The sequence below is a fragment of the Lampetra fluviatilis genome, chromosome 16 (assembly GCF_964198595.1).
Source record: "Lampetra fluviatilis chromosome 16, kcLamFluv1.1, whole genome shotgun sequence".
Taxonomy (NCBI): domain Eukaryota; kingdom Metazoa; phylum Chordata; class Hyperoartia; order Petromyzontiformes; family Petromyzontidae; genus Lampetra; species Lampetra fluviatilis.
This window is the reverse complement of record NC_136290.1, coordinates 10,523,845-10,550,696: the sequence shown is the minus strand read 5'-3', so window position 1 is coordinate 10,550,696 and position 26,852 is coordinate 10,523,845. Positions and strand designations below refer to the sequence as shown.

At 46.1% G+C, this 26,852-nt stretch overlaps 1 protein-coding gene across 1 annotated transcript; it reads right to left on the bottom strand.

Moving 5' to 3' along the window:
- Positions 1 to 1,212: 1,212 nt before the first annotated feature.
- On the bottom strand, positions 1,213 to 10,649 carry LMO2 (LIM domain only 2). The gene is made up of 3 exons (XM_078863454.1): positions 10,563 to 10,649; positions 6,683 to 6,898; positions 1,213 to 1,831 (listed from the first exon to the last, which is right to left on the bottom strand). Exons 1-3 carry the CDS (start codon positions 10,607 to 10,609, stop codon positions 1,609 to 1,611), a joined length of 486 nt encoding a protein of 161 aa, XP_078719580.1. The 5' UTR covers positions 10,610 to 10,649; the 3' UTR covers positions 1,213 to 1,608.
- Between the last annotated feature and the right edge of the window lie 16,203 nt (positions 10,650 to 26,852).

Here is a 26,852-nt window from a genome sequence, read left to right as displayed (position 1 = left end):
CAATAAATATTGATTCTTATATTCACGATACACACATCAAATCACATGCGTGAGAACCAATGTTTATAAGTTCTTATATGTGTAATGCATTTTCGGCCACGAGAGGCCGCTAGAGTAACCACAATCTTATTTATTTATATTTTATTGAATTGAATAGTTGCCCTGAATGAATAATTCCAGTCAAGTGAAACATGGGTATCATGCGGGATGAGGATTTGGGAACAAGTCATTTTATCCCGAACAAACATCCATTCACAATGCACCAGCAGAAACCTGCACAAATACAGTATCGCAAAACTATTTTGTCTGACTGCCTTGAAGTTGGCTTTCTTTAAAAAAAAAATATCCTCTTAATGCAAATCCTTCTACAAGCCTGACCACAGTAACCATGACGCTCGTTTCGCACCATCGTGTGTTACGACAAAATCAATCTCCGGACCAGGCAGCATTATTCACTGTTCAGCACCATTGCTTGTAAATCATGTCGACTTTTTTTGGGCCCAGAACACATGATCGGGCCTCCCCTCAGAGGTGGTTTGTTGACTCAATAAAACTGAGGAAAAATAATACGTTTTTTTATATATATATACACGCTGTATTCTCCGGGTTTTAAGACGCTCCGGAAAGTAAGGCGGACGCGAAGCTTGCATCTGCACCGCCGGTGGTGCTGAAGTCGGTCACTCGTCGGCACATTTTGTGCGCGTGACAAAACTCGCTAAACTAAAGAAAAAAAGTTTTTGTTGTTTAAATACCAGGTAAGGCCCAATGAGCTATATAGCGCGTTTATTTCAGAAGCGTCCTGGCCACAGATGATAGCTGAAGTGGCTTATGTGGAAATGTATAACAGCCAAATAAATCCACGATACGCATGTTTATTAAACGAACCTTATGGCGGGACCTCGGGGTCACCAATAAACGGAAGTCAAAATCGTTAATTATTAAAAACATTTTCCGACTCCGTCCCACCGCGCACATAAACGCCGCGACCCACCTGGCGCGGATCATTCTGTTGTCGTGTCCAAGTGCAGCGACGAGGACGAATGCGCAGAAGAAACAAAACTTTGTCACTTTGATTAGCGCATCGTGTAGAGCTCGTCGAGAGGAATAGATCGCCGTGTCGTTCGCCTTCAACAGACATAAAATAACGTCGCAACGCAGTTTATGCGAGAGCCGGGGGCTTATGGGACCCCAGGGTCCCGCCATAAGGTTCATTTGTAAACAGGCATCAGGCACAGTTCCTCGATCGGCAGGTCGCGTGCCCGTGGGGTAACAGCGTGGAAGAGTAGGTCAATACACGCACCTCTAGAGGGCCTCTCTTGAGCTCCTAATAATGGAGGCCCTTCCAGCAGCAGTGGCGTGAGCGAGCGATTGCTACACCTCCATCGCACTCCTCTTGTCTGGACCACACGCACCTTGCATCCTTCTTCAACGTCTCTGTCGGTAGTTTTTGGAACGAAATATGCTGCATGGAGCCAGAGCGCGGAAGCCTTTTGGGTTGGGTTGGACTCCCTCTCCTGGAGCCCGCAAGCCTCTATCCTCCCAGCACCAGGCCTTCCGTCATCCATCAGCTTCTCGTGCTGCTGCTGCTGCCATTCCTCCCCGGGCGACTCAGGTCATCATGATGTTGATCTTGCTCCACTCGTAGATGTCCTGCTCGCAGATGATGTCCGAGTTGACGAGGAGGTAGCGGTCGCCCACGCAGAAGTGCTTCTGGCAGGCGGCGCACTTGAAGCACTCCAGGTGGTAAACCTTGTCCCGCACGCGCATCGTCATCTCGAAGGCTCGGATGCGCTTCTCGCACGACGCGCAGTGACCGTCCTGCCCAAAGAGCCTGGGCACAGACACAAGCGGATCTCGTAACTTCTCAATGCAGGTGGAAGGTGCGGGGTGGATTTGTGTTGGGGGGGGGGGGGGTTTCAAGCCCAGTAGGTAGTGGGCCGACACTGAACAAGAGCAGACTGCCGCCCTAACGGTCGAGATATGTTTGGCTGCAGAGGTCCACACTGGGTCATCGGTGTTGACCTCTAGGTTGAAAACTCATTTCTTTAGCGCAGCATTTTTGTGTTTAGTTAGTTATCACCCCCCCCCGCCGCACACTCCGATTAGCACGGTTGGCTACGTGAGTTCAACATACACACACGTATGTACAAATAGGGCCCTGCGTTAATAAATAAATTCGTTCCACGCATTATTTCTGGTAAATATCAATATAATGCCAATTGTCGGGGGTCTCAAGTGGTAGTTTTGGGCAATCGTCCCCCCCCCATCTCCCCGCCCCTTGGATCCGGCGCTGGACAGAGACGTCAGCCACCGGTTTAACTGGCCACGCGTGAAGGCTGTGCCAAGCCGCGTTGTATTGTTATCATTAATCCGTGCTTAATCCACTGCTGGATGAAGGCCTCCCCAAAGCCGCTGCCACCACCCACGATCCTGCGCACGAGCCGATTTCATCGCTCCGTCTCCGCCCCGTGGACGCTCGTCCAACGCGTCCCACTCCCTGGCTGCCGCTACGCCAAAATTCAAAACCTGCCCGCAAATTTTAACTAATGCCCCAGGTCACCCTTGCAAATGAGCTTTTCCCCGGGTCTCTTTATTTCTCATCTGGTTAAACAACAACAAAAAAAGACTTGAAAACTTCACTGGATCGAGACTATGATGATATATTTGTAAAACTATAAAAAAAAATGCTGACTCAATTACCACTGCTGACGATGCTGGCACACATCCGCTAGCCACTGGTTTGCCGGTTGAACGTGGGGCAGAAGTGCGTTATGGAAAAAGTATAAGTCCGGTTTATTGTTTTCCCACGTTAGCATTTAGACCTGTGTACTCTGTGAGTGGTTTGTTAGCCCATGTTTGGCGTGATGAGGTGCAATAACTAACGGTGCGAACGATGCACCGATCCATCGAATGACATCTATTCTTACGCTTGCGATCACGTGCACCCAACCGTGTCCTTGATAATCGATAGTTTTCAATTCGTATACGCTGTATGTAATGAGTGCGTGTCAGCCTGGACACCCTTGCAAATGTCATGCTCCATCTCAAGGTATATTTTTTTATGTAATATAAATAAATAACACGTGCAGCTACGAGAGCATCTACTATTCACCATAATGTACGTGCATAAAATAATCGAATCACGATCCTTAAACGCAATGATTCATCGAATCGCCCAGACGTGGGTGGATGGATGAATAATTTCCACTCCGATTGTAAATCCACGCCTGGATATTTTTGTTGTGTTGATTCTGCACGCGAGCGACACTAATTCCATGAAGCGATGCCCTGTCGCGTGTTTTTCCCTTCCTTATTCTTCCTTCCATGTAACTTCCCGATCCATAGGGGCCCCGTCCATAAATGACGTCACGCGATTTTGGACGATTTTTGACCCCCCCCCCCCTCGTCACACGGCGTCACAAAAGTCAGACCCCCCCTCAAATGTGACGTCATAAAGCACTGCCCCCCCCCCCCGCCCCAAAAAATAAAACATGGTTCAAATCGCTTTAAACTATTGTCATTGTTGTGCGTATTTAATGTGGCGCTGCACTCTGCTGTTGTAGGAAAAAACATTTATTAAAAAGTAGATTTAATTAAGTAGAACGTGTTGTCTATAATTATTTAAAGTTGCGCATTTTGATGTGACGTCACATTTCTTACCCCCCCCGCCCCCTCGTCACACATCGTCACAAATGTCTGACACCCACCCCCCCCCCAGGGGCGTGGCGTCATTTATGGAGGGCCCCATATCTATTTAACGCTACGCCTTCTCAAAAGAAAATATCGGCAATGTGGGAAATCGGAAGCTACTTTATTTATTTTGTCCTACCAACCAGCGCGCCCTGGCACTAATTTTGAAAAATCGTTCAGCTGTAGCTCTCAGACTTTATAGCCACGGTAACATTCCTACAAGTTAAACCTGCGCGTAGAAACCCACTGCCGCAAACAGGAAAGCGAATTGTCTCCACGCAACTCTATTTACATTTCAATAAACCTCGTCGTGTTTTGCAGGAAATACCATTATTCTATGCAAAGTAACATAATAGTAACAATATATTATTTACAGCCCTTTGTCAATCGATTTCCGGATGAAGGCCTCAACTACACCGTGTCAGTCAGGGGGGTTGTTCCACTATACTTCTCCGTGCTGGTCACTTTGGCTTGGTAGATTTAAGCGAGGCCAAAGCCGGTTCATAGCAGAGTTCGCAATCGGGTACCCGATACCCGTACCCTACCCGATACCCGGCTACCCGTGCCCGGCCGGGTACGGGTACCCGTTTGCGACCCTGGTGCGGCCGGGTACGGGTAAGGAATAAAAACCCGTTTGCGACCTCTGGTTCATAGTGGTCACCACATTCACAACAGATGTTGTCAATGGCTGAAAGTCAGAGTCGGGCTTCTGGGTCCACAACACAGTGTGCTCGCCGCTGCACCGTTAAATACAAATAGTTGTGTGTTTAATGTGCACAACATGTAGTTATTGCAGAATATTTATCGTTAGAAAACCCGTATTTATATATTTTCTATGTATTTAGTGTATCCCTTTTTGAATGTGTATTATTTTACTTGTTAGGGAACAGGATCATTGTTCCATTCGTGAAATGTATGTTATTGAATGTTGTGCCTTTGCTGTATTATATTCAATTTGTGTTATGGGCTTCATGTCACAAGGGCAAATAAACTCTGCAGCTAGTTGTGGATGACCCCGTGTCAAAGGATAGTCCTCGAAGAAGACACTACATAATTACGGTACATCTCAAGTGACTCCAATAGACCAACAGGGTCTACTGTTTACATTTGCTACAAATATCGTCCATCGTATGCCAATCAAACGCAAATTTCACATTCTTAGAGCTGGAATTTCGTCAAAATTAAGTGGAAAACATTTATTTTGATTTTTTTTTTGGGGCAGTCATTGAATCAGGCCAAATAGTCACACTGCACTACTGAAGCATGTTAAATCACATGCGGCTGAAACTCCGACTCCAACTATAACAAACTATTAAACTAAACTCGGGCTCTCAGCAGTGTTGTCCAGGTGTCCTCTGACCCGAGACACCCAGCCACATCCCACCAATGAAATGCCTCTAAACCGTTAGGCTGAGGGAGCTTATTGGCTGAGATACTATGGTACTCATCTCAGTAGTTCACATAAAGAAGCCCTTGAAAGCCCTGCAGAGGGAGTTATTTAAGCTACAAAATTCCTGTAGTTGTTTTTTTTTATTTCGTCACATGTTGGCTCTCAGAACTAGGTATATAACTTGTTAACTAAATAGCAAATATACAATTTAGGCAGGATGATTGTGTGTGCGCAAATACAGGTGACTGAAGAGGCGGTAAAATGGTCTGCACATTAAAGCAAAGAAGCGGTGGAGAGGTCAACGTTTAAGGTTTCACTAACATTTAAGTAGGAACACATGGATTGGAGAACTTGTAAGGATGTATGGAAACATGTCTTTCCATCATTCTGCTTTTAAATCAAGAACCAAAAGTATTGCAATGATGATCCCTCGATTATAATTGTGGGTTTCAGCCACGCATGATGAAACCACGCTCTCAATCACAGCGATTTCCTAATCTTCCTCCCCCCCCATACAAACTGAGGCTTGTTATACAAATTCTGCTGGCTTATCAGATGTCAAACCTGTCAACCCATACGGTGTACCCGTATTCTTGTACGGGGAAATTGAGTGTTAAGGTCCATATGGCGTGCAGCCGTTTCAATAGAGGCAAAATAATTATATTTCTCTTCTTGGTTCTTTCGGTAAAGTCACGTAGAAGGGAAATAATAAAATAATAAAAATACAACATAATAAAATAATTCTCACGACGTTTCGGCCACAACGCAAGCAGCCGTCCTCAGGTGAAGAACAGGTCTGTCGGAAAGACAGCGTCACCTGAGGACGGCTGCTTGCATTATGGCCGAAACGTCGTGAGAATAATTTAATTATGTTTTATTTTTATTATTTTATTATTTCCCTTCTACGTGACTTTACCGAAAGAACCAAGAAGATGAATCCCTACAGTCACGAAAGCTTTAAATCGAAATATAATTATATTTGTTTGTTTTTCTCCCTTGTGGTGGGACTTTGTAGAAGGAACGTTGAGATTTATCAGGGCGCAGGGTGTCCAATAAAGGGGTTGACATGTATGAGATGTCGTCAGTCAGTCATTCGTCAGTATCCATTGCTGAATCACTCGATCTGACCTGTGTGAGATCGAGTGAAAGTCACCGGCGAGAGCACTCCATCACAATGGTGAGCACACTCCCCCATTAAAAACTCAAAACCGACACATTTTGTTAAATCAACCAATGACATTTCGTTTCTTCCCACTCCTCCCCTTCCCCCCCCCCCCAATCACCAGGCAACTCCAGCCATATTCTTTGGGTCTTTTGCTAAAGTCACGTAGATGGGTTCAAATTAATAAAAAATAAAATAAAACAACAACGTTTCGATCCCAACACAAGCGATCGCCCCGATGACCTCCTGATGACGATCGCTTGTATTGCGATCGAACCGTCCTAGTTTTTTGCCTATTTTATTTTCACTCATTTGAACCTCAATCTACGTGACTTTACCGAAAAACCCAAAGAATATGAATTCCTTCAGTCACGAAAGCTTTCAGTCAAGGACTCCAGCCATTTCCCGAGCAAGACCTCTCCCCCCCCCCCCACGGTTACCGCAGATAGTCCCGGCGGCAGAGCTTGCGTCCGAGCTTGTAGTAGAGCCTTCGTCCCACCTCGCCCAGGCGGCAGCCGCAGAGGTCGCAGCTAAGGCAGTCTTCGTGCCAGAACTGCTCGATGGCCTTGAGGAGGTAGCGGTCGCTGATTGGCTGCCGGCACCCGCCGCACATCAGCATCATCGGCGGCATTCGCAGCACCTCGTCCACGGGCTCCCTGGGGGCGCAGTGGCACGCGCAGCTCATAGTCAGTGCGCCCGTTGCCGGGGCAACAGAGGTCGCAACCGGGTACCCGATACCCGTACCCTACCCGATACCCGGCTACCCGTACCCGGCCGGGTAAGGGTACGGGTAGGCCGTGAGTCACTGGTGAGTAACCGTTTGTCACTCATTTCCCAACGTCTTGTCTCTTCTCACAATTCAAGTTCCTGGAATCAACCCACCCGCGCCTGCAACATGGCTTCATCCCAGAGGTCGCAATCAGGTACCCGATACCCGTACCCTACCCGTACCCGGCCGAGTACGGGTACGGGTACCCGTTTGCGACCCTGGTGCGGCCGGAACAGGTACGGATAAGGAATCAAAACCCGTTTGCGACCTCTGCGGGGCAAGCAAACGTACGAAGTACTTGCCACTGATGTTGGCCGTGATGGGGGGTTGAACTCAATGACCTCCCCCCCCCACCTCACGTATTAATATTTGAAAGGGGGGTGGAGAGATGTTAACTACCTCGCCTGGTACACTGGAGGTTGTGGGTTCGATCCCGACCCTGACGCCTGCTGTATATTTGGAGTTTGCGTGTCTCTTTCCAGAGTCGCGTGGATTTTTCTCCGGTTTTCCTCTCCACATTTAGAAACATGCCCGTTGAGTATTTTCTGCTGTGCGTTTCCACATGAGATGTTAACTGCCTATGCCTGGTATACAGGAGGTCGTGGTTGTGATCCTGACCCTGATGCCTGTTGTATATTTTGAGTTTTCATGTCTCTCCCTGGGGTCTCGTGGATTTTTCTCCGGGTTTTCCCTCCACATTTAGAAACATGCATTTAGCGTATTTGGCTGCATTACGTTGCCACATGATAAGCCACTTCGATGAGATATAATTTGTGGCGAGGTCGCTTTTTAAAAAAGAGCAATGTAGCTCAGTGGGCCTTACCTGGTAAAGTACAATTTGTGTTTTTATATGTTCTGTTGTTTAATTCTATCAGCCTATTGGCTTTCCAGGCCAATGTTATCAATCAGCAAACTCGGGACCGATTTCGACCATCTGGGTCTCAACAGCAGAGTCAGGTTGCTGGATTACCGGATGTTATTGGCAAAAGCACGCCAAATAAAATATGGGACCCAGTTCAATGGCAAAGCAACACTAACTCAATGTGCCTTGCCATGCAGCAGCATCGGTAACAAAAAAAAACCTAACATAGCCAGAATTCCGCTCTTTTATCTCCACAAATAACGAAACATTATTTAGTTTATCAGCCTTAAAATCAATACGCTCATTGTCTTTTGCACTGAATAGGAACAGTGAGTTGGATTCTAGGCCACGGCTAACATCAGTGACAAGCGATATCTGAACCAGTCCTGGGCTCCCCCCTTCACCGACCTGCACTGACCAGCGTGGCGAAGTATGGCCAAAGCCCCCCTTGACCAATATGGAGGGGGGGGGCTTTGGCTATTATTTACTCTGTAGCAATGGGGTCCTCCCGGATGATTGGGGTCCTACCCCCAGATGATGGGATCCTCCCCCACCTGGTCGGATTGTTATTGTACAGTCTCAGATAAAATACTTGACGGTATTGTTATGCAAAGAGGAACTTACATATGACACGTGGTAAGGTGGCTTGTGAACGAATAATACTTCTCAAATTCCATCCCTTTCAAGTACATGCACAGTACACATTACGTCGATCGTTGCACACTTCACGCACCGGATAATTGCTGAACACGTCCCACGCAATGTGGGAAAGGTGTGGATCCACTTAAGAGTGTAAGACAAAGATGCCCCATACAGCCTTTACCATAATATTGGGGCAAGTGCTGTTCGCGAGCGCACGTTAAGTCCGGCAACTTCAAACGTGGGTGGGTGGTGGTCAACACCACGCCCGGCCGCCTTTATCTCCCTAGTGGCGATGTTTACATACCGCACCAGGTACTCATTTGAGGCTGAGTCGACCTGGGGGTGGGGGGGGAGGCCCAGATAATCGTCACTGTTGGCCGTGAGCTGGAATCGAACTCGAGTGGCTGAGTTCGTAGGGCAGTGCACATCCACTGCGCCACGGCTTCCCACACACGTGTGACTCTTCACTTGAAGCATTGCTCGCGCCCATGATCACGTGGTGGTTTTAGTTACTGCAGCTACATACTATTAACACTCCTTCCCTTTATTAATGCTACCCCTATCTCCTCCCTTTGATGCTGATAATCCTGCATAATGCACGGGCATAAGTAGTACTAATCACATACCTGCATTTCCCATAAATATGCTAAATGCCTCTTGATATACATATTCTTTTGTCAAGGCGCTCTTTCCCCCCCTTCCAACTCAGCTTATATATATGCTCCAAGCACGTGTGCTGTTTCATTCAGACGCTGTCGCCTCGACAGACCTGGTTTTCACCTGAGGACGGCTGCTTGCGTTGTGGCCGAAACGTCGTGAGAATTGTTTTATTATGTTTGATTTTTATAATTTTATTACTTCCCTTCTACGTGACTTTACCGAAAGAACCAAGAAGATCATAGGAGATGGCAACGGTTTAGGGAGGCCTTCATCCAGCGGTGGATAATTCACGGCCGATGATGATGACGATGATCAATGCAGTAAAACTTGAGCAGTAAAACTTGATGACCCAATACAGTCGGCTGTGATGAGATCCGACGACATCGCTGCAGTAAACATGGGTTCATGTTCACAGTACGGGGGCAACCCAATGCAGCTACTGTATGATGAATTACACATACAGCCCACAACATCCGTCACATATCCCGTCAACCTGCCAAAAATATACATTTTCAACATATATAATTATATCATTTAGGCTATGTGTTTCGCGGTCTATCCTCCGGGCAAAGTGAAAACGTTGACCGTGTGACATGTCTATTAGTTAAAACCACGGCTCTTTGGTCAATCCACTGCTGGATGAGGACTTCCCCACGCCTTTTGCTCGTAGGAGGAGTTGTTCGACCATACTTCACTACCTTGGTCAGTTTAAGGTTGAGGAGGGGGGAGAGACGCTCCCACATCACTCTCTTGACTAATGTGAGCCATGGCCCAGGGAGTCGATCGTGTTTACAACTCATGCGGTGCGCTAACCACTGCGCCACCGCTCCACCTCCCGTACAATCACAATTATCATCATCGGTAGCTATGATCGATCCACTGCTGGATGAAGACCCCCCCCCCCAAAAGCAGTCGCCGTCTCGCACGATCTTGCGACGTAACGATCCGAGCCGACACCGTCCCATCGCTGACGTTCTCTCTGTCCCGCCAGTGTCACCACTTCCCTCTGCGTGAATATTCGCAGGGCCTGATGCACTCGGCATTTCGAAGTGCATTCTGCTCCACGATGGCTGCAACTCAGCCCAGAACTTTGTATCGCTGCGGAACAATTCCGCGGCGATGCGGTAATTGTATACCCATTGCCAGGGCTTATTAATTTCATATTACGGGACGCTGCTCGTACCGCGGGCTTGATGTAGTGATCATCGGCGTAAGGCACTGCCACTGCAGTACGATATACGCCAATCGACAATTACCCTGCACTGTATTATTATACCCTATATGTACCCCAACCGCACACACCAACCTGTACGTACGCAAGGACTTTAACCTTGTCCTACGGTGCAATTCTGTGTGAGTACGGGCATATAGATGTATAGGAACTTACTCTGCTGGCTCAGTCGTTTTCCTGGAGCTTGATGTCGACATGTTCATGCGGAGACCCGCACGCACAACACACACACACGCGCGCGCGCACCGGAGTGACACAGCCAAGCCTCCAGCCGCGTTTTATAGAAGTGGCGCGCACAGAGGGCCCCCCTGGCCGAAGCCAAACTTCCTCTCCGCGCGCTTGTCGTGACTCGGTGCACAATGGGCGGAAATTTGCGCAATAGCCGCTTGCAAGTCTCGCGTCGGGTTTGAGACACGAAGCACTGAGAGTCGTGCTCTCGTCTCGGGCGTCGGCGGAGCTTCATTTCAGCCGGGTCTGTCGTCCCTGTCAGCGACCGTCACCCGGCATACCACGTCCAGTATACTCCTCGCTATGGCTGCAGCTACTGCTAGCAATGTCCCACCTACATCAGTGTAACAGTGACACGCAAACTATCACAGTACCCGGCATACCACGTCCAGTATACTCCTCGCTATGGCTGCAGCTACTGCTCAGAGTGTCCCACCTACATCAGTGTAACAGTGACACGCAAACTATCACAGTACCCGGCATACCACACACAGTATACTCCTCGCTATGGCCTTGGCTGATGATAGTCATGTGCAAGACACTCCAGACTACCAGCGACCCATGAAAATGTTCAGTGAGATACGAATCTCTGAGAGGACTACTTCGTTTTGTTTTCTCCCAAACTCCAGTCCCTGCTGATTTGCCACCGAAGCAGTCGACGGATTTTTCGACGTTTACCGACCTTTGTCGCTCGAGTTGCAATTTAAGTCGCTGCACTGTGTACGCGCCTGATGATTGTACCCACACGTATACACAAGATCTACAGCATGAAACGAATCAGCGCTGTTACAACACGTACAAACAGTACATTAATTATTGTCCTGCACTGCATCGAAATGGGAATTTATTTGACACGCACCATGCGTGGTGGGAGCAGCTATGAGCCCTGCGACCTGCGTTCGATTCCTGGACACGCCTAAGATCAATGGCGAGTGATATACCAAGCGATGCTGCTATGACACATTCACCTTCATCGTTCACTCACCACCGTGGTGAAGTATGGTCAACGCCCCCCCCCCCCCATAGACCTGGCATGGAGAGGTCTTCATCCAGTAGTGGATTGACAAAGCGTTGTAAATTGTTTTATGCCGAGTCTGTGATCTTATTTTTTCCAGTTACTTGTAAACATCACACTGGAGTAAATAGTTTCCAAAAAGTAGGAAATAGTTTCCAAAAGGTGCAAAAGCAGGTAATGACGGGGCGAAGTGCATTAGCAAGTGTGAGGTTAATGCAAAAAAAATATGCTATAGTTTCAACCAACCCGCATTGACCAGCGTGGTGAAGTATGGTCAAACAACCCCTACGATTGACAGGGCGTGGGGGAGGGGAGCCATTCTTCCGGCAGCGGATTGGCAAAGGGCTGATAATTATTATAATGACAGCATGACATTCTCACTTCTACAAACGGAGGTACGTTCCCTACATCATGCCTCGACGCAGTTTATTTTTTTCAGAAGGGCGAATCATTCCCTGCTACGAGCACTGCATTATGGAACCAGAACACAAATTAGTCACTCTGACATTTTGACCATGCGGTGCATTCATGCGTTCCGGTGTCGGCAATGATTAATTAATTACAAATGTAAAATATATTTGTTAAATAAAGAGACATTGTAGAAATGAGTACAGTATATTCTTCCGTTATATATTGTTTTCATCGTGGCTTCTGGAGTTGTGTTTTGTTATTCTTAATCTCGTAAGTAGAACGGGGACCATTAATATCTTATCTATAAACGTCATTTTTTATGATAATTTGTTTTTACCCTTTTATCTGGCAACAAAACTGATACCTTTTTTACAAGGAGTCATGTTTGCATAGACCACAATACCTGCAGTCGTAATGCAAACAAAAAACACAACTCTGATAATGTATGCACTGTCCTTGAAGTTGATTGGTCCACACCCGAGACAGCTTTCCTTAGAGCCTAGTCTCACATGGTGTTGGACCAGATGACGCGAAAAGGCGCCTTTGCGGACCAATCAACTTCAAGGACAGTGCATACATTATCAGAGTTATGTTTTTTGTTTGCATTACGACTGCAGGTATAGGTGGTCTATGCAAACATGACTCCTTGTAAAAAAAGTTGTCAGTTTTGTTGCCAGATAAAAGGGTAAAAAAACAATTATCATATTTTTTTCTTCTGGCAAATGAGGTTCCAATGGTATCATTTTTTAAATTATACGTAAATAATTCCAAAGGTCGATGTCACTAAGCCCTGCAGACCACCTCCCGTCCAGCGGCACACGTGAGAACAGGGGTGAGACTTTTTTAATCCCCCCCCCCTAACTCCCAAGTAGTTTTGCATTCTCCGATCTGTCGAGGAATCGAACCGGTGATAAATAACTGACTTAGATGGTCAAATATCCCAGCCTAAAACCGCAGTGTTTGGGCCACGTTCGTGAAGTGCGCTTTGTTGATGTAAAGTCGTTTTACGGAATCGCGACCCCGTGATGCCATTAAACAGCGCTACCCCAAGCAGCACTTTTCCTTTGTTTTCATTCCTTCCCCAATTACGTTGTTGATGATGGATTGATTGTGCCCGATAGGCACTTCACTACAAGTCTTACGTCGACTATATAGAGTCGTTCCCTGGCGTTAAATGACATTGTGACCACTTCATGGGTGTTTTTCTATGCCCAAACAGGACGTGCATCCCTCTCCAAGGGCTTTTAAGAATTGGCAAAGCTACTCAAGAATTGAAAGTTCTTCAGGAAACTTATTATTCTTATTCCGTTCTCAATTCCTGAAGAAGCTCCCGACACGTGTGAAAACACATTGGAGAGCCGTGCGGTAACAACCGTGAAAACCTCCTGCACAGCTCTCACGAATCACCATCAACCATGATTAATCCACTGCTGGATGAAGGCTCGAAGCAAGTTGTCACCATCTCCCACGATCTTGCGATGCAGCAATTCACACAGCACCTGCACACGAGGTTATACAATCGCTCCATCTCCCACTGTGACGTACCTCTCGGGCGAATTCCAGCCCCTTACTGAAGAATATTATTTCATGCATTCTGAACTCTTTTCCCCACGCTACAGGTTGGCATTCTTCTCATTTCGTATGACTGATGCAGATGTAGAGCAAACAACGACAATTTCACGTGCAGGTGATCAAAGCCTGAAAACCGCGTCACCTTTGCACATAAATGTGGTCATTTTGACGTTAGTTAATTTGTAGATTTGTTTTTTTTATAACTTGTTCAGGTTTTGTTTGATGCTAAACACATATGTACATTAAACTTTGCATGTACATTTCAAACATTTCATTTCTTGACTTAAACCCCCAGTCTTCTAAACTACACGTCCATCTCTAAGCTCTGCACAAGATTCGATGCCCGAAACGTCAACTGCGATAACGTACTTCCGTTCTAAGGCAGTGCCACTTATGCACGGGCACGACTGTTTCATCACGGAAACAACTCACCGTGGCATTGTTTCTCATAATCAGAAGGGGGAAAAAAAACATCGTCCATTTATACAGGAAGGTCTTGCTGAGTTCCAAGAATGTTTTGCAGGAGGGTCCTGCGTTGGGATGTTGGTCCATTTCCGTTCGGTAATTAACGAGTGTTTTGCTTCGTGCGGGAGGAAACTCGCGAACCCGGAGACAACCCACCCCGAGGCCGGTGACATTTTATTTTAAAGCACGTGCGTTTTAGGAACCCACTTGCTGTACTGCATTGCCGTGACCGTGTAGCAGAAAAGCGTGGTTTGTAATTTTCAGACAATTTGCGTGCTCCGATAGACCGTGCCTCCGAAGTGATTGGTCACAGGACGTAGCGCGCCACCGCTCCTGTCGACACGTGACCTGTACGCACATTGAAATGTGATTAAATAAAAAAAAGACCTCGCGAAGCTGGATTCCAGGAAGTCAGAATGAGGGGCACGGTATTACCCTCGGTGGTGCCCTTTGGTGCCCTCTTTGCCGTTGCTACTTTTGGTTCTCGAGTCAAAAAGCGGAAGAATGCTTCACAAAAAGCACGTGGTCCTTTCCCTGCGTCTCTCGGTGTTATTCCAAGCGATGGCTTTGGAGAGACCTTCATCGAGCCATGTAAAGATCATATCTGATGATGATTATGATGATTAGTAGAAGTATGATGATGTAAAAAAATTTATTGTGAAATAAATCAATTAGTAGTACGGTATGATGGTTTGAAAACAAGATTGTGATATTGACATATGGCATTAAGTGTCTCTGACAAGTGATCGTAGCCATGCCAATCGCCCCTTTGGATATTTTGTCCTCTCTCTCGATCAGATCACGCGCTCTGCATTTTAGAAAGGGAAATGTAAATGTCTTTGGTGTCGTGATCATCATCGTACTCATTTTGGTTATCGAGTGATACACGCGGAACTATAAACGCATTTCAATATACAAACAAAAGTATGCTACGATGCATGCAGTTTATATCCACGGTATATTTGAACATACATATTTCACAATGCCACGGTGCAATAGCGTCATGTTATTGCCACGCTAATGAATTAACCCATCTCAAGTCTCTCAATCGCCTCCAAAAATCCCACGTGAAACAATGCACACTCCACATTGTAGAACGAGAGCAACACCCACCCGTGCCATCATGCGTCAGGTCGTTTTAACATTGGAAAGAGGTGTTCAGATGGGGGGGGGGAGGGGGGTAAGCCAACGAGAGAGATGGACCGCCGACCCTTATTTAATTCCAAACTCCACTTCGCCCGTTGAGTCAGTGGGTTTGGAGAGTGGTTAACCGCGGAAGCAGACCGACACCAGCGATACGATGGGTGGGTGCAATGTGCCCCGAAGCTGATAGCCCGAGTCGTAATAGCGGGGCCACACAGGCCGAGTTATTACAGCAGCACGAACAAATATTAAATTGATAGCCAATGGCTTGCCAAGTAGCAGTGGTGAATATACACATACGCAAGAGGAGTACAATAATATAATCATTGCTTGTGAATGACTCGTACCGTGTTATTCCTTGTGCACTTATTGCAGATGATTTATAGCCCTGTGTCGATCCAGCGCTGGTTAAAGGAATCTTCCACGCCCAGTGTCGGATTATCCCAGTAGCAAAAGTAGCTACAAATGCTATGGGCCCCGCACTTTCAAGGGGCCCGCGATAAATGCGTTCAAGTTATCGATTCCCGTTCAGTGATTCTGCACTCGCTCTATTATTATAGTACTATACCGCCTTCAACTTTTATAGACGACTGGGTGTTTAAGGTTAGCGATTTGTCGTATTATCTGGCTGTATAGCAAACGAAAAAATACAATTGCTTTATTGTGCAAGTAAAAAATGTGTGTTTAATTATTTATGTGTTTTTTAGGGCCCCTTTATAACACGTGCTACAGGCCCCCCACTAGCTTAATCCGGCGCTGTCCACGCCCTGTTAGTTATGTGGGGGGTTGTTTGACCATACTTCACCACACTGGCCAGTGTGGGTTGGTGAACTGGGAGTAGGTGGTTGATTTAAATGAAATAATTAAAATGTTCATAGTAATTCGCATGTGTAGTACAATGTTGTAAATGTAATAATTGTATTGTTTACATTGCAGTATAGGCAAAGCGTTAATGTATTTGGCCAAACATCAAACGCAGCATCCTGTGTAAAAAATAGAGATTCAGCGAGGGTTTGCTGTATAAAACATACAAGTGTGTTATCGGAGTAACTGCCTAATTTCTGAGATATTTAGGTTCACACATCACAGGAGGCGAATTAATTGGTTCACTGATGTGAACCGTGGTTAACTCGATACCTAAAGCAATCCCCAATTGCAGGATGACCCTGCGCTATGAGTTCCCTTCTGTGTGACTTTACCAAAAGAACCAAGAATATAAATCCCTGCAGTCACAAAAGCTTTAAATCGAAACCCCAGGCCATCATTTTTGGTTCGCCCCAAATTTCCAAACCTTTATTTTTAGGTTTGTTTTGTTCTAAGCATTCCCTAAACTGTTATACTATATTTGGTATTTACAGCATACTGTAATTGGTATTTAGTCGAGTGGTGATGACTTATGCACGCTCGTAATTACTCTTTGGTTCTTTTGGTAAAGTCACGTATAAAGATAAAATAATAAATTAAATACTAGCATACGACGTTTAGATTGCAACACAAGCAATCATCATCAGGTATAAATGAAATAGAAACACAAATCTAGCATACTTAGCACGGTGGAGGCGATGGTTTGTGGATCACTCAAAATGTTGGTAAACTCACTTCCCGCGGTGCGTCGAGGAAGTGCCACGGTACCCTGGCTTTCCAGTTGAGATCGCGAGTTGCCCCTTCACACGTGTGGATTTTCTGCAGGTGCTCCGGTTTCGTCGCACGTGGAGCCACGCATTAATTGGCCGAAACGCCGTATTATATATTATTGGTTCTTTCGGTAAAGTCACGTATAAGGGAAATAATAAAATAATAAAAATTAAACATCATAAAATAAAATTCTCACGACGTTTCGGCCACAACGCAGGCAGCCGTCCTCAGGTGTGGACCACACCCGAGACAGGTGTGGACCAATCAATTTCAAGGACAGTGCATACATTACCAGAATTGTGTTTTTTGTATGCATTCCGACCGCAGGTATTGTGGTCAATGCGAACATGACTCCTTGTAAAAAAGGTGTCAGTGTTGTTGCCAGATAAATGGGTAAAAAACAATTATCATATTTATCACGTGTTTAATTATTCGCAGTTTACCAGACACGCCCCATAACCTTTGATTTGTAACAAAATTCCAGCTTTCATAGAACAGCAGCATAATGAAACACCATCCGTCACAGCGTGCAAAACACATGGACCGAAACGTTTACATTCAAATATACGCCCATGACTAATTAGGCAGTGTTTTTTTCATTTGCTCGACCATCTCATGACGTTGCATTCTCTCACGTCGTGTCTGCGTGTGTGCGTGTGGCCTCTTGAGCCACGGCACGAGCCTGCCTGCCGCTACGGCTGCGATGGACCCATGTGAAGCAGCGATGCTGCCGGCACGTGGAGGAGCATCGTGGGTGTCTGGGCGTGTGCAGTAATGTTAGATAAGGCCAAGAGACATTCGCCACGTTTCCAAGTTACGGCCAAGAGGCACCCACGACATTTTGGGTGAACATCTTGGTTTTGTTTTAGTATGAGTATTTTTTTTTGGACATCACTTTTAAGAGAAAATCTATTCGCCGATTATGCTAATCTGTTGCGGGGGGGGCTTTAAATATATGGCAGTACGTGAGCAGTATGGGCTGCGTATTGAGTTGGTAGTCAGTAGTTGTGTAGATGTGAGAAATACCGAATTTTTTGTACAGATGAACTCCTTCATAATAAACGTTTTTGGGTTAGATCGCGTTATTTAGAAATGTGTCGTAACCCTCCACCACCCGACACGGCCAATCAGCATCATTGGGCGAATTGCCCGATGATGCTGGCTGCAATTACCAGCGAAACGTCGTACTCCAAAATTGAAAATGTTGTGGTTTCACTCTTCAACACACCGGTGGGCTAAAGTAGTGAACTATTTGTCTTTTGTCAACGTGACACTTTTTTTGCTGATTGGCCGTGTCGGGTAGTGGAGGGTTACGACACATTTATAAATAACGTGATCTAACCCAAAAACGTTTATTATGAAGAATATTGGTCGCGAAAGCCTGCTACGTTAAGATGAACTCCTCTTATCTGAAATCTAACCCTAATAACCGCCGGGAACACAATCCATTGACGAGCGCAGCAAGTGCTGCCACAGTGAGCGTGGTGCAGAGGTCGCAATCGGGTACCCGATACCCGTACCCTACCCGATACCCGGGTACGGGTAGGCCGTGAGTCACTGGTGAGTAACCGTTTGTCACTCATTCGGGTAGGGTACGGGTACGGGTAGGGAACAGGTACCCGTACCCGGAACAGGTACCCGTACCCGGCCGGGTACGGGTACCCATTTGCGACCCTGGTGCGGCCGGGTACGGGTAAGGAATCAAAACCCGTTTGCGACCTCTGGCGTGGTGGTAGCACGGCAGTGACGGCACCCCGCTCAGGAGGGAGGGAGGAGTGTGGGGGCCAGGATTCACAATCGGGGCGTCGCTGTCACTCCGAGACGGAGTCGTCTTCTCGTTCGCTCACAACGGGCGTTTCCACAGCCCTGCCGCCGCACAGTGGGACGGAAGCTTGGCTTGCTTCGTGACTTCCTGCCTAACAATAATATACTACCCTCTTCTCCGGATTGTAAGACGCACTTCCGTCCCCCCACCTCCTCCTCCTGCTCGTCTCCTTTGGCACGCGCCAGAGGTCGCAAACGGGTTTTGATTCCTTACCCGTACCCGGCCGCACCAGGGTCGCAAACGGGTACCCGTACCCGGCCGTACCCGTACCCTACCCGTACCCGGCAGGCGCGGGTGGGTTGATTCTAGGAACTTGAATTGTGAGAAGAGACAAGAAGTTGGGAAATGAGTGACAAACAGTTACTCACCAGTGACTCACGGCCTACCCGTACCCGGCCGCACCAGGGTCGCAAACGGCTACCCGTACCCGTACCCGGCCGGGTACGGGTAGCCGGGTATCAGGTAGGGTACGGGTATCGGGTACCCGGTGGCGAACTCTGGCACGCGCTGACCACTTTCACCACCAAACCACCAGGGTTGGGACACGGTCAGTTCGACTCATGGGCACGGATATCATTAACCGTCGGTGTTATTATCTAAGGCGGTCCTGGGCTTCTCCTAGGGTTACTCAACATCAAATGCGAACCTGGTGCAGTGTGTGTTCATCAGTACGAGCCACTAACCCGCGTGATGATGAAGTATGGTCAAACAACCCACATGGACCGACAGCATTCAAAGCCATCAACCAGCAGCGAATGAATACAATGCTCTACACTATTACTATTATTACTTCTGCTGAGTGGTGCATCTAATCTTCCAATTTCCAAACTTCCTGCTGAATTTGCCAACAAAGTGTGCTCACAAATGTATGCCCTGCAGGAGCAACTCAAGCCACCGGTTGCCCACGTGTGACGTGAAGCAATGTCCAGCGCCGCCTGGTGGAACGCTCCCAACATCACACACGGGCCCGTGCGCTCGACTTACACCCGGGTCACCCAGCGTCACGCATCAGCACAAAGGGGTTCGCACAACCAAAACAACAATAGTAGGGTTTCGATTTAAAGCTTTCGTGACTGCAGGGATTCATCTTCTTGGTTCTTTCGGTAAAGTCAAGTAGAAGGGAAATAATAAAAATAAAACATAATAAAATAATTCTCACGACGTTTCGGCCACAACGCAAGCCGTCCTCACCTGATGACGGCTGCTTGCGTTGTGGCTGAAACGTCGTGAGAATTATTTTATTATGTTTTATTTTTATTATTGTATTATTTCCCTTCTACGTGACTTTACCGAAAGAACCAAGAAGAACAATAGTAGGGGTTGGATTTTTTCTCTCTCTCTCCTTTTTCGAATTTGGTCAAACAAAAAACAAATAACTCGACGTTAGGGGGTCGCACAACCAAAACAACAATAGTAGGGGTTGTTGTTTTTTTTCTCGCTTTTTCGAATTTGGTCCAACAAAAAAAACAAATAACTCGATGTTCCAAGAGACGCAATGCTACGTGAATAAACGTCACGAAGCAGTCATTAAAAAACCTCAGGCTTATGACCACTGGCCATGACCTACCCCTCACTGCTGGATGAAGAGCTCTCCAGCACCCCAAAACCAACCACCATGAGAGCGCGCGGTTTTGCAATGCCACAACCAATTTGGTTTCTGCGCAAGAGTTGATTTCATCGCTCCATCTCCACGGCGGAGGTCATCTCGGGCGTGTCCGCCTCTCACACAGTACTTGCTCGAACAGTATTGAACGGTACTTTTGTTCGCCTGGGCCATCAGCCATCCCATCGTCCCTTCCAGCTATGTTTCCTGTCCAAGGTGCCTGACTCTTCCGAACGGGCCAATACGATGTCTTTAACCTGCCTACGACCCCTTGAACCGTGTGCGTCTCTGTCTCCGTGTCATCTCTGCGCGCATCTTTGCACACTTTTCAGCTCTTGCTCCATTGCATTTGCCAATGTCCGGTGGGGGTTTTTTTATCCGTTCGCCATCGCACTTTAAACTCCCTCGGTTTTCCGACGCGCAGATGGTCGATACGAGAGCTGCCACGCCGCTGCCGCAGAGTGCCGCCTCTTCTCACGACGCCCAGCGTATTCTATTTGAATGGATTATACTCAATAGATCCGAACAGAAATGTAACACAAAGTGAATTGCTAACTCTGTTTTTTTCATGCTATTGATTTTTTTCTTAATAAAAAAATATATTTAAAGATTATTACAAATTGGGGCGTCACCCCAACGCCCTGTACATAATCGCCAATGACCTGCAACACAACCGCCATTCGCCACTAAGTGGCGGGGTCGTCACCACGGTGTTTGTGCCAGGCTAGGTAGGTAGAAAATAAAATAAATCAAATCACTTTTAAATGTATTTTATTTTATACCTACGTGACTTTACCGAAAGAACCAAAGAGTATGTAACTATATATAAAAATTGTTGCTGGTAATTTCACATCACAGCCCATGTCTATCATGGGATTGTGTCTGGAAATGTCAGAGTCTACGTCGCAAGCTGAGAACACCTCCACTTTATAGTGATGCAGCCCCACTCTTTCGGTGATGAATTACCCACGCGGATGAGTGGCGCCTCCGCAGTAAAAAACACTCAGTTGGCTGTCCAAGGCAGGCAGACACGGGCAAGTGTGGCGCTGCGGGCACCAGGTTCAGGGATCCATTGATTCGCTCTTGGGGCTTGCATCTCCCATCGCCGCTAGAGGGCGACACTCGCAGTGAAATCCGAGCGCGCACGGCAGCACATTGCGGGGTTGTGAAGCTTCTCCGTTGAGACTGGATCTCAAGATGGTGTACAAACGCAGGGCGGCATTGTTGGCAGCAAGGGGCGTAGGAGGGCATCTGCCAGAGATGTGCGTGTTCCGTTATTTGCACAGGATAAGGGCAGGGGAGATACAGGGCAGACAGCAAAAAGGAACTTCGTAATCATAGGTAGAGAGTTAATTTTTTTTAGTTTTAGTTTCATGTATTAGGTATAGCCCTGTGAGCCATGCGGCTCTTGACTCGGGTGCAACCGCAACAAACAAAAATATGAACAAGAAACATCTCAAAGTGACTACGCGCAAACAGAAAAATCCAAGAAAAAACAGCAAAGTCTTCCAGAAAAAGCACCGTACATCAACGCTGTGTGCAAAAATCCCAGAGGAATGACTTGAGTTTCGACTTGAACAGGGGGAGGAGGGACTTTGCAGTGCAGACGGTCGAGGAGAGGGAGTTCCAAACAGCAGAGGCCACGGCACAAGAGAAGCGATTTTTCGTTTGCGGTGAGCTTCAACACTGGGGGTTGCGGATTTGGTGCATGGGCTGCTGCAGCGGACAGCAGGAGGAGGGTAGCGAAATCAGAGGGGGAGATAGGGAAATATTGTTTATGAATGTTTGCCGAAGTGGGTTTAAGATGTTACCTTAAAAGTTACGTTCTGTATTTTAGACACCGTTAAAAAAAAAAAAGTTTTAGTCGTATTTTTGTTAAAAAACATCACCAGTAACTTTTAATCGTTTCTGAAAATGATGGGAGTTTGATGTTTCACTTCGTTTTAACACGTTTACTGGTTGTTGTTTGTACATATGTAATGATTTTGTCATTCCACTGCTGGATGAGTGTATTTCCAGTCATCGGGGTTCTTTTAACTAGACTTCACGACTGTTTTTAAGCTTTAAACAGATATACAGTATTTATGTAAGTTGTAAATATTTGGACATTATTATTGATAAAACATGTTTTGTTTGTATTTTGTCGTAGAAACATTTTTCGTCATGTAAACAGCAGTTGTAATGAAAACTTTTAGCAAAGCAGGACACTATTGTCGTTGAATATCACTATTTTACTGTTTTTGCATTACTTTTGCAGTTTAAGTGTCAGATTTCACCGTGATTTTGCGTAAAACCATGGAAAATCGCTTCAATGGCTTAAAAACCTGTTTCAGTTTTGGGTATTGCAAGAAAATGACATTTTCAAATGGGTATCCTAATTAAACAGCGCCCCCTGGTGGTAAAACAGTGCCCCCTAGCGGTCAAAAAAATGTGCATGTGTATAAAAAACCTATAACATTTCCTCCTTTTCTGTTCCAGGTCTCCTTCATGTCCGGTCCAACTCTCAACCTTCCGTGTGTCGCCACTCTCTTCCTGGTCACCTTCATCACATCTGGTTCAAGTCTCAACTCTTTGGGATCAACATCCACCTGCACACATGGTCCATTTGTGTACACACGCAGATCTCCCTCCACGGTTCTCCAACAACTCCACCTATGTCAGTTAACATTCACATAGGCACTTACCATCTTTCCGGCATATATTCAGCAACTCACCTTTGCCAGGATTTGAACCTATGCAATTGTCATGCTCCGGCTGGTCACCCCGCGGTGCCCTTATAAAACTCAACGTTTAACCTACTCATGCCGGCTTTGCAGAATACACCACGCCGCCGTTGACGCTGGCCATTGACCGAGCAACCCAACGTTCCTACCAGCTCCATCCGCATGAATGTGTTATCAGTCATTTGTACAATGTGATTTCAAATATATTTTCTGACCGAAGTACATATTTAAAAACAAGTAAACCCGTAAAAACAAAGTTTTTCACTATAAATCCTTTATATGCGTGGCGGCTAGAGTCCTCTCGTCCTCTGGCTTGAGATGGCTGCCACCTATGGGTCAGATGATTGTCTGCCACCATTAAGCAATTGGTAATTAAATATTTAATTTGTTTACCCTAAACAGTGTAAAATTTTGGATTTTTTTTTCACGAAAATTAATCGTCACACACAACGAGTCTGTGTGGAAGATGTCAGCTCGATTGGATCACGGGAAGTGGGTTAAAACACGAGCGAAAGATTTCCACGGTCCTAAGCAAGCGAACTTAATATAAAAGATTAAATATAAAAGAAAAAGCCTGTGGAGGACGCGGGGATCAATCCCGCGACCTTTGGCATGGGAAGCGAGGGCGCTACCAACTGCGCTACTCCGCCACGGCCTGTGGAGGAGTTACGCTCTGGGCTTTTATACTCTGACGTTCAGCCAAAGCCATGAATAAGTTATATTTGAATATATGTAAAATAATTTTTTTTTGCCTAAAAAGTGTAAAATTTTGGGAATTTTTTTTCACGAACAATAATTGTCTGGCACAACGAGTCTGTGTGGAAAATGTCAGCTCGATTGGATCACGGGAAGTGGGTTAAAAAACGACCGAAAGATTTGCACGGTCCTAAGCAAGCACGCAAGCAAGCACGCAAGCAAGCGAACTTAATATAAAGGATTTAATAAGTATAACCCGTAAAAACATAGTTTTTCACTATAAATCCTTTATATGCGTGGCAGCGAACTTAATATAAAGGATTTAAAAATATATTCGCCTGTGGAGGACGCGGGGATCGATCCCGCAACCTTTGGCATGGGAAGCGAGGGCGCTACCAACTGCGCTACTCCGCCACGGCCTGTGGAGGGGTTACGCCCTGGGCTCTTACACTCTGACGTTCAGCCAAAGCCATGAATGCGTTCTATTTGAATATATGTAAAATAATTTTTTTTGCCTAAAAAGTGTAACATTTTGGGAATTTTTTTTTCACGAACATTAATTGTCTGGCACAACGAGTCTGTGTGGAAAATGTCAGCTCGATTGGATCACGGGAAGTGGGTTAAAAAACGACCGAAAGATTTGCACGGTCCTAAGCAAGCAAGCACGCACACTTAATATAAAGGATTTAACAAGTAAACCCGTAAAAACAAAGTTTTTCACTATAAATCCTTTATATGCGTGGCAGCGAACTTAATATAAAGAATTTAAAAATATATTCGCCTGTGGAGGACGCAGGGATCGATCCCGCGACCTTTGGCATAGGAAGCGAAGGCGCTACCAACTGCGCTACTCCGCCACGGCCTGTGGAGGAGTTACGCTCTGGGCTTTTATACTCTGACGTTCAGCCAAAGCCATGAATAAGTTATATTTGAATATATGTAAAATATTTTTTTTTTGCCTAAAAAGTGTAAAATTTCGGGAATTTTTTTTCACGAACAATAATTGTCTGGCACAACGAGTCTGTGTGGAAAATGTCAGCTCGATTGGATCACGGGAAGTGGGTTAAAAAACGACCGAAAGATTTGCACGGTCCTAAGCAAGCACGCAAGCAAGCAAGCACGCAAGCAAGCGAACTTAATATAAAGGATTTAATAAGTATAACCCGTAAAAACATAGTTTTTCACTATAAATCCTTTATATGCGTGGCAGCGAACTTAATATAAAGGATTTAAAAATATATTCGCTTGTGGAGGACGCGGGGATCGATCCCGCAACCTTTGGCATGGGAAGCGAGGGCGCTACCAACTGCGCTACTCCGCCACGGCCTGTGGAGGGGTTACGCCCTGGGCTCTTACACTCTGACGTTCAGCCAAAGCCATGAATGCGTTCTATTTGAATATATGTAAAATATTATTTTTTTGCCTAAAAAGTGTAAAATTTTGGGAATTTTTCACGAACATGAATTGTCTGTTACAACGAGTCTGTGTGGAAAATATCAGCTCGATTGGATCACGGGAAGTGGGTTAAAAAACGAGCGAAAGATTTGCACGGTCCTAAGCAAGCACGCAAGCAAGCACGCAAGCAAGCACGCAAGCAAGCACGCAAGCAAGCACGCAAGCAAGCACGCAAGCAAGCACGCAAGCAAGCACGCAAGCAAGCACGCAAGCAAGCACGCAAGCAAGCACGCAAGCAAGCACGCAAGCAAGCACGCAAGCACGCAAGCAAGCAAGCAAGCACGCAAGCAAGCACGCAAGCAAGCGAACTTAATATAAAGGATTTAAAAATAGTTTTTATTGTATTTTTTTTTATTAAATACAAGCGTTGGATTTGAACCCGTGACTCCGTGACTCACAGCCCCACGTGCTCCCCACTCGACCACCAACCAGTGTGAAACGTCGCAGGGCCCCACGTGGAATCGTGACTCAACTGCACGCACGCGGAGTTTTCAGCGCGATTGAAATATCATTATTACACGTGCCGCAATCACGTGTTGACCTTATCCTTCGAGATTTGACGTTTTCGTGACTGCAGGGATCCATACTCTTTGGTTCTTTCGGTAAAGTCACGTAGGTATAAAATATAAAATAAAATAAATCTCTTACCCGCTTCAGCAATTGTTTATTGATGTGGTTGTTCCACCTGATGTGTTGCGCCCGAAACGTTGGGATTTAATTTATTTTGTATTTTATACCTACATGACTTTACCGAAAGAACCATGTTATACGGTCCGTTCTGTGACGTTTAAATAAATCACTAACATATTACTTCAGGGATTCGACCCCAGATCGACTGCTTGGCAAAGCTACCGTGTTGTTCCCGACACTACAAGGGATCAGGGGAGGGCTGTAAATGCTATGGTTATTACATCGTTCACATTGTGGTAGTTACACATATGCAAATAAATGAGAAAAATATCAGTGCTCTTTTGATTACCATTAATTATTGATATAATAAAAATCCAAACAGGCCAATGGAGCTGGAATTTAACCCAGAACGCTGCAGCCTAATATCCATATCCACTCCCCGCTGAGCTACCATGCTAGCTGGAATTGCTGTCAGCATAATCAGCAGCAGCACAGGCGTTGTAGAAGCAGGCACCACATCACATGGACTTTCCCCAATTATATATTTATCAATGAAGCATCCACTGCACAAACCACGACAGATGCGAATACCCGATGCACAAACGGAAACAATATATATAAAACACTCCATTGTGCGACTGAGGTCATCCAGAACAGACCACACGACATAAAACAATGCAATTGCCGAGCCACAAATATTAAGGAGACATCACAGCGATATACTCCGTTGCTCCTGACTGGGATGTCTGGCTTGGCCACCTGAATGTGATATTGTTGTTGTTTCCTCTGCATCTACAATCAGCCATATGACAGAATTAAGCATGACGGGTAACTGTTGGACACCTTGTTCACTTAACTAGATGGAAATTCCTGAAAAAGCTGTCAGCCCAGGCGGATGCACAGTGCAAAACAAGTTCAACATAAGAACAAGGGCTTTCTGGATAGCTGAAAAGTCCGGCTATAGCTGAAAAGTCCGGCTATGGCTGAAAACAACCGCAGACGGTTAGGCCGTACTTACAGTGAGAGGGAGTCTGGCTAACTTAAA